The 14,692-nt window shown below is 42.1% G+C and overlaps 4 protein-coding genes across 4 annotated transcripts; all 4 read right to left on the bottom strand.

Moving 5' to 3' along the window:
* Positions 1–2,354: 2,354 nt before the first annotated feature.
* LOC129762974 (LSM12 homolog A-like) lies at positions 2,355–3,447 on the bottom strand. Its single transcript, XM_055761616.1, has 5 exons — positions 3,163–3,447; positions 2,903–3,036; positions 2,731–2,850; positions 2,557–2,676; positions 2,355–2,499 (listed from the first exon to the last, which is right to left on the bottom strand). The coding sequence occupies exons 1-5, from the start codon at positions 3,284–3,286 to the stop codon at positions 2,428–2,430; spliced, it is 570 nt and encodes a 189-aa protein (XP_055617591.1). The 5' UTR covers positions 3,287–3,447; the 3' UTR covers positions 2,355–2,427.
* A 6,586-nt stretch (positions 3,448–10,033) lies between these two features.
* On the bottom strand, positions 10,034–12,079 carry LOC129761220 (uncharacterized protein K02A2.6-like). The gene has a single exon (XM_055758936.1). The coding sequence runs from the start codon at positions 12,077–12,079 to the stop codon at positions 10,034–10,036; it is 2,046 nt and encodes a 681-aa protein (XP_055614911.1).
* Positions 12,080–12,444: 365 nt separating this feature from the next.
* On the bottom strand, positions 12,445–13,205 carry LOC129761219 (uncharacterized protein K02A2.6-like). The gene is made up of 2 exons (XM_055758934.1): positions 12,572–13,205; positions 12,445–12,518 (listed from the first exon to the last, which is right to left on the bottom strand). Exons 1-2 carry the CDS (start codon positions 13,203–13,205, stop codon positions 12,445–12,447), a joined length of 708 nt encoding a protein of 235 aa, XP_055614909.1.
* Positions 13,206–13,237: 32 nt separating this feature from the next.
* Positions 13,238–13,858, bottom strand: LOC129761218 (uncharacterized). Its single transcript, XM_055758933.1, has one exon. The coding sequence runs from the start codon at positions 13,856–13,858 to the stop codon at positions 13,238–13,240; it is 621 nt and encodes a 206-aa protein (XP_055614908.1).
* Positions 13,859–14,692: the final 834 nt, after the last annotated feature.

Here is a 14,692-nt window from a genome sequence, read left to right as displayed (position 1 = left end):
AATGTGTCCTTCAAGACCTTCCACACATCGAAGGTCGTGGTACAGTCACGAGTCATGTCGAGAAGATCGTCATGGATACACCGTATGACCAAGCCTTTTGCCTTCTTGTCATCCCGTTTCCATTCATCCTCCGGCTCCTCCGGCTGTTCCCCCTTCACATGTTCCAGCAAACCTTTTTCGTCGAGCATAACCTCCATTCGATAACTCCATTCCGCATAGCCAGCTCCTGCAAACTGCCGGATTCCAATTCTTTCGACGCTTTCTTCGGCCATTTCGTGCGGGTCCATAACCTGTAGTTACTTATTAATCGATCCCGGGATAGGGACAGTCAACATTATACGATGTTTCGATTAAAAACGCGAAAAATACTCGGACTGCAATTTAATACGTTTTGTTTATTTTTTGGATTGCTTTTTCATAGGTCAATATACATTGATATGGGAAGGTATGATATCTCTTAGTGCAATGTTTACTATTTGCAAGGTATGGTGAATTGCTCAAACTATTACGTCTCTACACCTTGGTGTCTGGTTTGATTCTAAATGCACTTGGAATACCCACATTACGTATTTGAAGCAAAAATGTCAAAAAAGAGTCAACTTCCTCCGCTCGATTTGCGGCACGTGGTGGGGAGCTAATCCGGGAGATCTCATAACACTTTATAAAACAACTATTCTATCCATTCTGGAGTATGGCTCTTTCTGCTTTCTCTCAGCAGCTAAAAGTCACCTTCTAAAACTGGAACGAATTCAATATCATTGTCTGCGTATAGCTCTTGGCTGTATGCGCTCAACGCATAACATGAGTCTCGAGGTTCTGGCAGGAGTAACTCCTCTACAGAACCGATTCTGGGAACTTTCTCTCAGAATACTGGTGAAATGCGGAGTCACGAACACACTTTTGATTGAAAACTTTGAAAAAATTCTTCATCTAAATATACAATCTCGGTTTATGACAATTTACCACCACTATATTTCGTCAGATATTTGTCTTCCATCGTTTACTCCAGACCGTGCTCACTTCACCATCAGCAGTTCCTCAATTGAATACGATCTGTCGATGAAACAAGCAATACTTGGAATCTCAGATCAGCTTCGATCAACTTACATTCCCCGTATTTTTAACCGAAAGTACTCAAAAGTCAATTGCATGAAAAGATACTTCACTGATGGGTCTCGCCTCAATGGATCCACTGGCTTCGGTGGTTTCAATGAAAATTCGAGCGCCTTCCGTAAACTGCAGGAACCTTGTTCCGTTTATGTTGCTGAGCTGGCAGCAATCGACTTCGCATTGGGGATGATCTCCAACAAGCCTGCAGACCATTACTTCATTTTCTCGGATAGTCTCAGTTCGCTTGAGGCTCTCCAGTCGATGAGAACTAGTAGGCACCCATCTTATTTCCTCACAAAAGTGAGACTGCAGATGAGTGCACTGATCGAAAGATCTTATAAGATAACCTTTGTATGGGTCCCCTCTCATTGCTCAATTCCTGGCAATGAGAAGGCGGACACTCTAGCAAAGGTGGGTGCCCAGGAAGGCGAATTGTTTGATAGACAGATTTCATACGATGAATTTTTCCAATTACTGCGTCAGAGTTCCCTCTTGAGTTGGCAAACCGATTGGGACACTGGAAGTCTTGGGCGGTGGTTATATTCAATTATTCCAAATGTTTCTTCGAGAGCGTGGTTCAAAGGTTTGGACGTAAGTCGTGACTTCATTCGTGTAATGAGTAGACTTATGTCCAACCACTACTCACTAGATATGCACCTCCACAGAATAAATATTGTTCAAAACAATGTCTGTCGGTGTGGAAACGGTTACGATGACTCGATCACGCAGTTTGGCAATGTACGGATAATTACGCAGCCAGAGAGTACCTTTTGAATGCCCTTGAGGTCCAAGGAAGACAACCCTATGTTCCTGTTAGAGACGTGTTGGGAACTCGCGACATCTGCTATATGCAGTTGATCTATATGTTTGTGAAACGGTCTAGTATAAGAATTTAATGCTTTTGTGTTTTTTTTTTTCTTTTTCGTTATTAGTTTGTTTGTCTTGTCCCCTCATCTCACCGTCGCCCACCCTCGACAGCTAGTCGAACACCAGATGCTATCCCTGGTCATTATGTACAATGCTACAGTGCGTGCGGCAACCCTCGGTTGAGACAATGATACCTCATATCCATATCCCTAACCCGACCCGTCCCACAAAAATTGTTGCCCCTCTAACCTCGAGTAAACCGCGAGTAATCGGTCGAAACCTACTAAACATAGATTTAAGATGAAATTTTTGTATAAACAAAACTTGAGTTAGCGGCTCCGCAAAGCTTATGCGATTGAGCCTTACAAATAAACGAATTGATTTCACAGATTTATTTTGCGTCATTCGGAAATACAATGATGTTCAAACAAATACACACAATCGCATAAATTACTGTTTTGTAGTAACAGTAGATGACAAATTCGTGTTGGCAGATGCTTGATCGTTCAAATGTTTTTCGACCTAAAATAAATTAAAATATTGCGGTAAGACAATCGAGATATTTTCACACATACTCACAATCTTTTTCACGTAGGTCAACTGTCGGGAATCGGGAGATCCATTTACATTATCTATCTTATATGGGGGCGCAATAGTAACATCTTGGAACACCACTATATTCGGTCCTGACCATGTTACCTAAATGAAGCATTTAAAGATTTACTGCGCTTCGGTAAGCGATTCAATACAAACCTGATTTATCGTTCGCGCTATCGCAAGAAATAGGTTTTGTCCTTCTTGACTGACTCCCGCAGCCAGGGCTGAAACCTGTCGTTTTTTACGTTCAACTTGATTTCGAACACGTGTGCTTAACTGAAAAGGACTAGATTATAATTTGACCAGAGAAGCGTTTGTATCGTGTTACGCGTTGTAGATTTAGTGACTGTGGGGGATCAGGTATAGTGTTAACTTCCTTCTTAACTTGAACATCGCTGCAAAGCGCTAAATTAACGATGTATACGTCATTTAACGAGGATGTTTCGCTTGCCGAAGAACATTCTGTGGAATCTTATTAAGGAAAATCGATGTGTAATGCAATGAACTGAAATATAAAATTATTGCCAACATATGTGAATTGTTGTCATTGCTGATAGATAAATATTAGAACGATGTTGAAAAGGATACTCAAGATCAACATTTTTGTGAGTTGATCAAATGCCAGTACTTCGCCTTCTATATTTTGGCTGTAACATGTTGTACAAGATACAGTACTTCCGATTGAAAAGCAGTCTTGAACTAAACCTGCCATGTCTTTTTTGTTATTCTCCGCTTCTATTCGAACACAGTAAATCGAGCATTCATTGAACGAACCGAGAAATTTGTAGAAAAACTTCTAATTGATTTAATACTTTTCGCAGATTGCCAGCTGCGACGACAAGAGAATAACAGTTTTGACAGCAGCAAATAAGTTTTTATTTCAGGCATGTCGTCTAGAAGTATATCCTAAGGTGGGCCAACTTGCTTAAACCAAGGCGTTGTACTATAGGTGGACCGCAATGTCAAAATTGCTGTTCGCGAGCAATGGAAAAAACAAATTTGTTGACAAAACAAGTCGTATCTTTTGGTGACAAATGCATTCGTTGGCAAAATAGCTGCTCGCGCTTTATTGTCGAATCATAACAGTGAAGAAGGATGTTTTAGTATATCTTTTCGCCTTTCTTTCCAAGCAAAATGTACTTCTGTTTGGCTCCCATCGGCGGGGAAAAGAGTACTATCAGCTTACGGCGATGGTGACAAAAAATAACGCTGATTGTGGCTCCACTGATTTCGCTCAGGGAGGAGGAGAATGCTGTGCATATACCGGGAAGGAGATCCGGAAAGGGCCGTTACAAGTAATTGGCTAGAGCAAAAGGAGGTTGTGCACTATATTCCACGAATATATATTTGTTTATTTTTTCCTTCAATTATTTTCCTTAGCGAGTTGACATTGAAATCATAACCACACACCCAAACAAAAAGTAAATAATTCTGAAAGTTACGTCTCGCTACTCGTCTCACGTCATGTCCTGAAAGTACCAAGAACGAAACACCTATAGTTGAGCATCTTGGCTTAAACAACTTCCATAAAACGAGACGAGCAATTCGTCTCGTCTCGTCTCGGCTTCAGTCAATGTCGAGACGAGCAAAATATCCCATTCCAGTACACGAGTTTCATTGTAATGTTTTATTTGGTAGACTCCAGAGACTTCAGTTAGTTTTTCTCGGTATGATCAGTGATGTCAGATGAGAAGACATGTTTTTGTTTTGAGAAAAACAACAAACAGTTTTGAAACTGTTCAATCGATACTCTTCTCTCAGTGCCAAAATATTTCAAAAACATAACAAAAAAGAATAAGTTTCATATATCTTTCGGTTTGATTGATATTTTTCCTCGAGCATATGGTTTCATCACTGAGGGTGCTCATACACTGTTTGACCGAAGCCAAATATTTGACTCTTTTTGACAGATAAATTTTATCCAACGTGTACTGATCAAATATATTGTACACAAAACACGACAAGCAAATATTCAATTATTGGATGCCTAAAATATTTTTTCAGTCTGTTCTTCGAACCTGTCGGTATATGGTTAGGTTACCTTGAATATTTCAGTTGATTTTTTCCATGTTCGGTGTTTGATATTGTTTACTACTGTTGAAAATTGAAGAGTGGCAAACAAAATAGTGTTTGTACAAATATCAAATCAAACCTTATATGTCAAAAAATATCAAATATTTGACCTCCGGGCAAACAGTGTACGGCCACCTTGAGACGTTTTGTTATTATGGATTTATTGGGGGTAATGTTTGTTCACCTAATCAACGATTTTTTTTTGTATCCCAATTATTTATTTATTAGGCTCATTAGCATTTCAGCTGTAACAGAGCCGGGTTTTAATCGTGTACATGTACATATGTTTATGTTTCTATAAATTGTAAATTACACAGTAGTTAGTAGTAGCCATTTAGACGTAAGGGTATTCTATCTGTTCTTCCATTGTTCAGCAGACCGGACAGCGGAGACAGTTGATATTGATCATTGTTGGGTTATTTATACAACAGTAGCCCGATGTTTCTTGCAGAGCAGAGCAGTTGTATGGATGCATCGATCTTATTTCGACCGTGGATCGATCTCCATCGCTGATGATGGTTGCGTGGACGTAGTTATTCTATAACAACACAAAGATGGTCAATTGAGGGCCCTGAGTTTGAAACTCACGATCGAATCGTTGGTAAGCGAACGCGTAACCAAGTGGCTACGAAGACCCCCAATCAACGATTTATCAAGAAAAAATTTAAATCTATATATATGCATTTCCAATTAAGTATTTGTTTTTAATTACTCATTTTCGTCCAATATGTGAAGACCCTTTTCGTGCCGTGTTAATATATTCAAAACAGTCATCTAACATACCTTGATATGAGTTCAATGTTTACATTTGGTTGTGTTGTTTGGAAGAGACCCATTTGAAAATCTGTAAAATCTTGCAATTACTGAATTGAAATTGATGGTTGCAGTTGCAGCATACATTGCTTAGGCGGCGGTGACACTGGATGCAGAAAAGTGGTCGTACGAATTGTATGCAATAGTGAAGCTAAACAACCACATTGAGTTGTATTGGTGTGGTTACATTGCTTCCCCCTTGCTTCGTTCGTATTCGTCAGCTTCTATCGAACAAAATTGTTTGTTTCTATTCGTACAATCAAATTTTCGTGCGTACTCCTATCCAAAGTAACCTTAGCCTTATGCAATACTAGTTTAGCCGTGTAACAATTTTTGAAGATAAAGGCGGAGCAGAAGAATACCGATGCTTTCAATCAACAAGGTGAACAAACACATCAAACAAACTAGACGTTTCGACTGATTCATTGACGAGCGCGGCCAAACGGTCGTCGAACCAGACGAGCTATTCGTCTGTTTTTAGTCGAGCTCGGCTTTTGGAATATGAAAACAAACGAGACGAGCGCTCGTCTCCTCGTCTCGTTTTCTGGAATAGGGCCCTATGTTAGAATTGCCGTTCAGCCATTACTTCAGTTCGAATTGACAGCGGCCAAACGTAGTTAAAAACAAACGGTTAAAGTTTTCCGAGGAAGAGAACAACAAATGAAACATTGCTGAGTTCAGCACTTGAGGCTATTCGGTAGCATTATTACTACCACTGCCAGCTGCCAGTGTTGTATGATTAGGCTGTTACCTAGATTATTGATATATGTTAAGTTCTTCCAAAGAATGAAATTAATTTTTAATGTTAAGAGCTTGATTTATTTCGACTTCTCTGTTTGGTGGTTGGAACTAAATTATAACTTTTTGACGTAGGACTACGTCTTTCATTTCTATACCGGGGTGTAAAATCAAAGTTTCGAAACCGAAAGCGTTACGCCGGAGACCGAGATTTTGAGCGTTAATAGCTCCTAAACAACTGAACGAAATGGTATGATAAACACTTCATTCGAAAGATAAAATGTCTACGCGTTATATACTTGTTACTTTTTGATCCAAAAACTTGTTTCAATAGTCTTAAAATTGCTTTCAAAACAGGCTATTGAAATCACCAATCGGTATATAAGCGAGCGGCGCTCGGAAATCCACTCAACTCTAATTGAACAGCGATTGGAGCATGTTGTCGCTGTTGCGGTGAAGCTCTTTATTTATCATGAAAGCGCGGATGAACGGTGTCACCAAGAGCCTGTTTGTGCACCCTAGGCCAGAAGGGAATCTATCAGGAGGAGAGTGATGCCACAAACGGTTCCCTGGGAAGACATCGCTACACACACATACACGCGCGGCTATTAACAGGTGGTTATCGAGTTGGCATTAACCACTGGTGGGCTTCCAGTATCGAGGAAAATGTGGAAATATCTAATCGTTACTGAAAATAATCTGCCAGTTCCTCTGGGAATTTTCAAAATATATTCATGTGAAAGAGTTTAATTGAATGTTTTCTATCCATGTAACACTGTGACCAAATATGTTTCAATCAAGTGCTATTAACAGGTGGTTATCGAGTTGGCATTAACCACTGGTGGGCTTCCAGTATCGAGGAAAATGTGGAAATATCTAATCGTTACTGAAAATAATCTGCCAGTTCCTTTGGGAATTTTCAAAATATATTCATGTGAAAGAGTTTAATTGAATGTTTTCTATCCATGTAACACTGTGACCAAATATGTTTCAATCAAGTGCTATTAACAGGTGGTTATCGAGTTGGTATTAACCACTGGTGGGCTTCCAGTATCGAGGAAAATGTGGAAATATCTAATTGTTACTGAAAATAATCTGCCAGTTCCTTTGGGAATTTTCAAAATATATTCATGTGAAAGAGTTTAATTGAATGTTTTCTATCCATGTAACACTGTGACCAAATACATTTGGTTTTGTGGTTTTTCAATCAATCGCAATTAACAGGATAGCTTCAGAAGATTATTCTTCCCCATCAGTAGGATATTTCCGTATCCAATATTGTATGCGCCCGCAACCGATTATTGCTCAGTCGCCGAAAGTTTCGAGCTCAGAGAGTTCATTCCCCTCTAGTTTGCCTTCCAAATTGCCATCGTAAACCACACCATCTCTCGATTCAATCACACACAAAAAGCATACTTAAGCGATATTCTGGTGGTGAGACACATTCATTTTTCGTGAGGACATCGACAAGACAACATTGTTGCCTAACGTGCTGGAGGAGGTGGACGGCGAAGGATCGACACAAACACGCGCAGAACTCTTTCCGTTAGGATGCCATTCAGCATCGAGAAAGTTCCGGAAAGATCTAATCATTGCTGGAAAATAATCTGCCAGTTCCTTTGGGAATTTTCAAAATATATTCATGTGAAAGAGTTTAATTGAATGTTTTCTATCCATGTAACACTGTGACCAAATATATTTCAATCAAGTGCTATTAACAGGTGGTTATCGAGTTGGCATTAACCACTGGTGGGCTTCCAGTATCGAGGAAAATGTGGAAATATCTAATCGTTACTGAAAATAATCTGCCAGTTCCTTTGGGAATTTTCAAAATATATTCATGTGAAAGAGTTTAATTGAATGTTTTCTATCCATGTAACACTGTGACCAAATATGTTTCAATCAAGTGCTATTAACAGGTGGTTATCGAGTTGGTATTAACCACTGGTGGGCTTCCAGTATCGGGGGAAATGTGGAAATAACTAATCGTTACTGAAAATAATCTGCCAGTTCCTTTGGGAATTTTCAAAATATATTCATGTGAAAGAGTTTAATTGAATGTTTTCTATCCATGTAACACTGTGACTAAATATGTTTCAATCAAGTGCTATTAACAGGTGGTTATCGAGTTGGCATTAACCACTGGTGGGCTTCCAGTATCGAGGAAAATGTGGAAATATCTAATCGTTACTGAAAATAATCTGCCAGTTCCTTTGGGAATTTTCAAAATATATTCATGTAAAAGAGTTTATTAGAATGTTTTCTTTCCATGTAACACTGTGATCAAATACATTTGGTTTTGTGGTTTTTCAATCAATCGCAATTAACAGGATAGCTTCAGAAGATTATTCTTCCCCATCAGTAGGATATTTCCGTATCCAATATTGTATGCGCCCGCAATCGATTATTGCTCAGTCGCCGAAAGTTCCGAGCTCAGAGAGTTCATTCCCCTCTAGTTTGCCTTCCAAATTGCTATCGTAAACCACTTCTTCTTCTTCTTCTTCTTCAATGGCACTAACGTTCCTAGAGGAACTTCGCCGTCTCAACGTAGTATTACTTGCGTCATTTTTTTTTATTTGTACTTAGTTGAGATTTCTATGCCAAATAACACGCCTTGAATGCATTCTGAGTGGCAAGCTCTAGAATACGCGTGATCACAGTGCAAGTCGGAGGAAATTTCTTTGACGAAAAATTCCCCCGACCAGAACGGGAATCGAACCCGAACACCCGGCATGTTAGTTATGACGCTAACCACTCGGCCAAGGGAGCACATCGTAAACCACACCTTCTCTCGATTCAATCACACACAAAAAGCATACTTAAGCGATATTCTGGTGGTGAGACACATTCATCGACAAGACAACATCGTTGCCTAACGTGCTGGAGGAGGTGGACGGCGAAGGATCGGCACATACACGCGCAGAACTCTTTCCGTTAGGATGCCATTCAGCATCGAGAAAGTTCCGGAAAGATCTAATCATTGCTGGAAAATAATCTGCCAGTTCCTTTGGGAATTTTCAAAATATATTCATGTGAAAGAATTTAATTGAATGTTTTCCATCAATGTTACACTGTGACCAAATATGTTTCAATCAAGTGCTATTAACAGGTGGTTATCGAGTTGGTATTAACCACTGGTGGGCTTCCAGTATCGAGGAAAATGTGGAAATATCTAATCGTTACTGAAAATAATCTGCTAGTTCCTCTGGGAATTTTCAAAATATATTCATGTGAAAGAGTTTAATTGAATGTTTTCTATCCATGTAACACTGTGACCAAATATGTTTCAATCAAGTGCTATTAACAGGTGGTTATCGAGTTGGCATTAACCACTGGTGGGCTTCCAGTATCGAGGAAAATGTGGAAATATCTAATCGTTACTGAAAATAATCTGTCAGTTCCTTTGGGAATTTTCAAAATATATTCATGTTAAAGAGTTTATTTGAATGTTTTCTTTCCATGTATCACTGTGATCAAATACATTTGGTTTTGTGGTTTTTCAATCAATCGCAATTAACAGGATAGGTTCTGAAGATTATTCTTCCCCATCAGTAGGATATTTCCGTATCCAATATTGGATGCATAAAACCTTGTGCCTCCAACGTAACGCTCTCGTTTTCGAAGTCGCCCAAATATCCATTCATTCAGAATGAATTCAGATTCAACTTCAAACAAATGATCTCTAAATCAACGATAGTCCTACGTCACCCTTGCGGTTATACCATAGATATAACCCACTTCCTGTTTTTCATTTTGTTACTGTCGTACCATGGCTACAAATCATGGCCTACCTAACGGTATGATTTTGCGTATGCCAATGGTACATCTTCCTTTTTTAGAAAATATCGTACGGTGCAAGCCATGCTGGGAGCCTACGAAGTCTTCCTTCTGGCCTGACGGGTTGTGGAGAGTCTTCAATAGGAACATCAGATTCATCGTCGTTAACGTCGTCTTCAACAACTTCTTGTTCATCATCGAAAGGCATCGGCTCATCATCAGGAATCGGTTGCTCATCTTCTTTTGGAGGAACTACTGGACCCGGAGGTTTCATATCTTGAAGATTGAATTCATCGATCAGCAATGCAAAAGAAAGTTGATTTTGAGGTGTAGAATCAGCATCGGCATCGCTTCCATATCGTTGTCGAAGTTGGTTTGTGTGTGCTCGAATGAGTCGTCCGTTCTCGAGCAACACTGTGTAGTTTACGTTACCCTTGCGCTCGATGATTTGACCTGGAACCCACTCTGTTGTGTTACGATAATGAACCTGGGCAAAGACCATTTCTTCAGCATCAAAGGTTCGTTTCATCGCACCGTGTCGTCTGTTGAACTGGGAATTTTGCTTTTCGTTGACCAGCGTTGGACTTGGAGGAAACGGCTTCAGCAGATCCAGTGTCGTTCGTAGCGGTCGACCTAGAAATAGATGAGCTGGCGTCTTACCATCTATGCTTCTGTTTGGTGTTGATCGGTAAACCGATAGAAACGTCTGCAGATCCTGGAACATTACTGCCTTCTCCCCTTCGACAAGTTTCTTCAGTCCTCTTTTGAGAGTATCAACGAAACGTTCGGCTTGTCCGTTGGATTGGGGATGGTACGGGGCTGTCGTCAGGTGCTGGATGCCATTTTCTTTGCAGAATTGCTTGAAACGGCTACTAACGAACTGGGTACCGTTATCGGACACAAGACTATGCGGGTTGCCATATCTTGCGATTGTTTCTTGTAGAATCTCCAGCGTCACCGTGGTTGTTGTGGTTCGCGTTCTGAAGATTTCTGGCCACTTTGAATAGGCGTCAACCACCACAAGGTAGTAGTAACCATCAACTGGACCAGCGTAGTCGATATGAACTCTGTCCCACGGTTTTGTTGGTATCGGCCAGGACGCAAGAGTAGTTTTGCGAGGTGATTTCGCAGCAGTGGCACAGGAACAACATTGACGCACGAACGATTCAACGTCATCGTCGATGTTGGGCCAGTATACGGAGCTTCTAGCGAGTGACTTCATCCTATCGATTCCAGGGTGTCCACGGTGGAGTTGTCGGATGATGCGTTTGCGGAACCGTTCAGGGACCACGACTCGATCGCAGAACATCACGCAGTCCTGGCTAACTTGAAGACCCTCGCGTCTTGAGAAAAACGGATGAACAGCTGGAGTGCGGATATCGCTTGCTCTGTTAGGCCAGCCATTGCTGATGAAGGTGATAACCTCTTGAAGCACTGGGTCGTCTTGAGTTGCCTTGGCGATCATTTCTGACGTGACAGGTAAGTTGGAGATGGAATCTTCGAGAATTGACTTTACGTCGGTTTCCGTTTGGAGAGCAGCGATCACGTACTCCTCGTCAGGCTTGTTGTGGCTGCTCATTAGACGTGATAACAAGTCAGCGTGTCCAAAACTTGCTGTTGGGATGAACTGGATATCAAAGTCGTAAAGTAACATCGTTAGTGCCCAACGCTGAAGTCGATTGGCTGTGTAGACGGGGATTCCTTTTTTGCTGCCAAAAATCTTGAGGAGTGGCTTGTGGTCAGTTTGCAGTACGAATTTGCGACCGAAAATCATTTTGTGGAAGCGTGTTACTGCAAACACCAACGCGAGCGCTTCCTTTTCAATTTGACCATAATTTTCTTCCGCAGGAGTGAGTGACCTTGAAGCATGAGCGATAGCCTTGACAGACCCGTCGGAGAAAAGGTGTAGAATGACGGCGCCCAGCCCATTCTTGGAAGCGTCTCCAGCCACGATCATTTCCTTGTTAGGATCAAAGTGTGTCAGCAAGAGATTGGAGACCAGAATGGATTTGAACCGATCGAACGACTTTTGACAATCGGCAGTCCACTTCCAAGCAGCGTCTTTCTTCAGTAGACAGTCCAGTGGCGCTCGGAGTTCCTTCATCTGTCCAACGAACCGTCTTCTTCTTCTTCAATGGCACTAACGTTCCTAGAGGAACTTCGCCGTCTCAACGTAGTATTACTTGCGTCATTTTTATTAGTACTTAGTTGAGATTTCTATGCCAAATAACACGCCTTGAATGCATTCTGAGTGGCAAAGCTCTAGAATACGCGTGATCACAGTGCAAGTCGGAGGAAATTTCTTTGACGAAAAATTCCCCCGACCAGAACGGGAATCGAACCCGAACACCCGGCATGTTAGTTATGACGCTAACCACTCGGCCAAGGGAGCACACAACGAACCGTCCATAATAGTTAATCGCACCCAGGTATGAACGCAGTTGCGACAGATTCGTTGGTGCTGACATCTCAGAGATTGCTCTTGTTTTGGTTGGATCCGGGCGGAGACCATCCTTGTCGACGATGTGACCCAGAAACTTGATCTGTGGATGTGAAAAACGGCACTTTTCGATGCGCAGATGGAATCCATACTCACGAATACGTTGGAGCACATCATTCAGACTACGATCGTGCTCTTCTTGGGTCTTTCCAGCAATTAGAATGTCATCCAGGTACGGTTTCACTCCAGGAATTCCGGCTAGCATACTGTCGATGATCCTCTGGAATGCACCTGGTGCGGATTTGACTCCGGGTGGCAATCGGTTGTACAGGAACAGACCTTTGTGTGTGTTTATCGTTAGCAGTTTCCGAGAAGCTTCTTCAATTTCGACCTGGAGATAGGCATCCGAAAGATCGATACAGGAGAAGAAACGGCAACCGGCGAGTTCACCGAAGATATCGTCCGGATGAGGCAGTGGATGGCGATCTGATTCTAGTGCATTGTTGAGACCTGTGGAATAGTCACCACAAATGCGAACGGAGACATCAGATTTACGAGCCACGACGATAGGTGCAGCCCAATCAGAAAACTGGACTGGCGAGATGATGCCGTTGTTTTGAAGTCTCTGCAGCTCAGCATCAACCTTCGGAAGGGCAGCGTAGGCAACCGGTCGCTTGGGGCAGTACACAGGTCGTGCATCTGGCTTCGGGTAGAGCGTTACCTTAGCTTTGGTGCAGCATCCGAGGGTTGGTTGGAACACTTCAGGAAACTTCGCTTGCAGCTTCTGCATTGTTGCGTTTGAGTTTTGTTGGATTGAGTTGACTAATGAATAATTGAGTTGAAGGGAACCGACCAGAGATCGAACTGATCGATCGTTTCAATTCCCAGAACGTTGAGATCCGGATTATTTGTAACGAAAATGCGACCCACTTTCATCACGTCTTGGATGGTGATTTCAGCGTTGAATTCACCTACGATGTCGATGCCGTCACCCGAGGCGCTCACAGCAGCGACATCCGTTGTCTCGATGACAGGCTTACCCACCGATGTCCAAGTTCGTTTGGAGATGATGGTGATGTCAGATGCACAATCGAGCTGCAACTTTGCTGGTACACCGTTGATGTCGATTTTCACGAACTTCCGCTTTGCCTTCAGATCAACTCGCTTAACCGTAATACCTTTAGACTTGACGATGTCCTTAGGTTTGGGTTTATCGATCTGCTTTGTTGGCTTCTTCTCGGATGAGGAGCAGTACCCTTCCTTGTGGCCCTTCCGTTTACACTTTGAACATGTGTGTGTCTGGTAGGGGCACTCCTTGACATAATGAAGATCCCCACAGAACCAGCAAGGTGTTTTTGGTGACTTCTTCTCCTTTCCGTTTGAAGTACGATGACGAGAGATTGCGTTGACTTTAGACTGGTCCGTACAACCTTTCTCGATCATTTGCGTGTCTTGCTTAAGGTTTTTTTTTTTTTTTTTTTTATCCAAAATATATATTTTATTAAGGCTCATATGGCGTCAGCCTAACGGGGCCGGGAGTTCAATATTTTGACAATGTTTGCTTAGACTATGTTAGTAATATGTAACCGATTACTCGCGGTTGACTCGAGGTTAGTATTACAAGTGTTCTCATAATTGGTATGTCGCAGTCTTCGATGCTCTGTACGTGTGCCCGACACGGGATACTTCCTATTGGGATGCAGCTGACCATTAATCAGCAACGCCCCCCTAGTCTGTACCCCATATCTAGCGTGGTGCGTCTTTCTCGACTCGAGGAATCCAGGATAGAATGGCGGCGCAATCATCAGCTCGTATAGAGTTGTCATGAGCGGTACAACCTTTGGCTCTTGTTGAATGATCAGTGGACTGCACAACCTTTGGCTCGTGTGTCTGTAAAGAGTGTGTTTGCTTAAGGTTGATGATGCGGTTGCACTCCTCAACCAGGTTTTCAAGCTTGAGGTTGACACCGTCGGCGGGCGGCGCGTTTTCTTCAGTTTCCAACTTCCCGATCAGCCTGGTCCGGATATCCGAATCGCGTGGTGACTGGAGACCGCATACGAACCTGAGCGTCTTGAATTGGTCGCTGGATAGCTTTTCGATCTGGAACGCTTCGCAGTGCTTGTTCACCGATGCTGAGTAAGACGAAAAATCGTCGACTTCATTTTTCACGTATTTAAGACACTGGTAGCGCGCGTTGAGAGTGACTTTTGGCGTCCAAAAAGTTTCTTCAGCTTCTTGACGGTGTCTTCGAATGAAAAATCCCGCGGATGACTCGGC

Source organism: Toxorhynchites rutilus, chromosome 1 (genome assembly GCF_029784135.1).
Source record: "Toxorhynchites rutilus septentrionalis strain SRP chromosome 1, ASM2978413v1, whole genome shotgun sequence".
Taxonomy (NCBI): Eukaryota; Metazoa; Arthropoda; class Insecta; order Diptera; family Culicidae; genus Toxorhynchites; species Toxorhynchites rutilus.
This window is presented reverse-complemented; position numbering and strand designations above follow the sequence as displayed.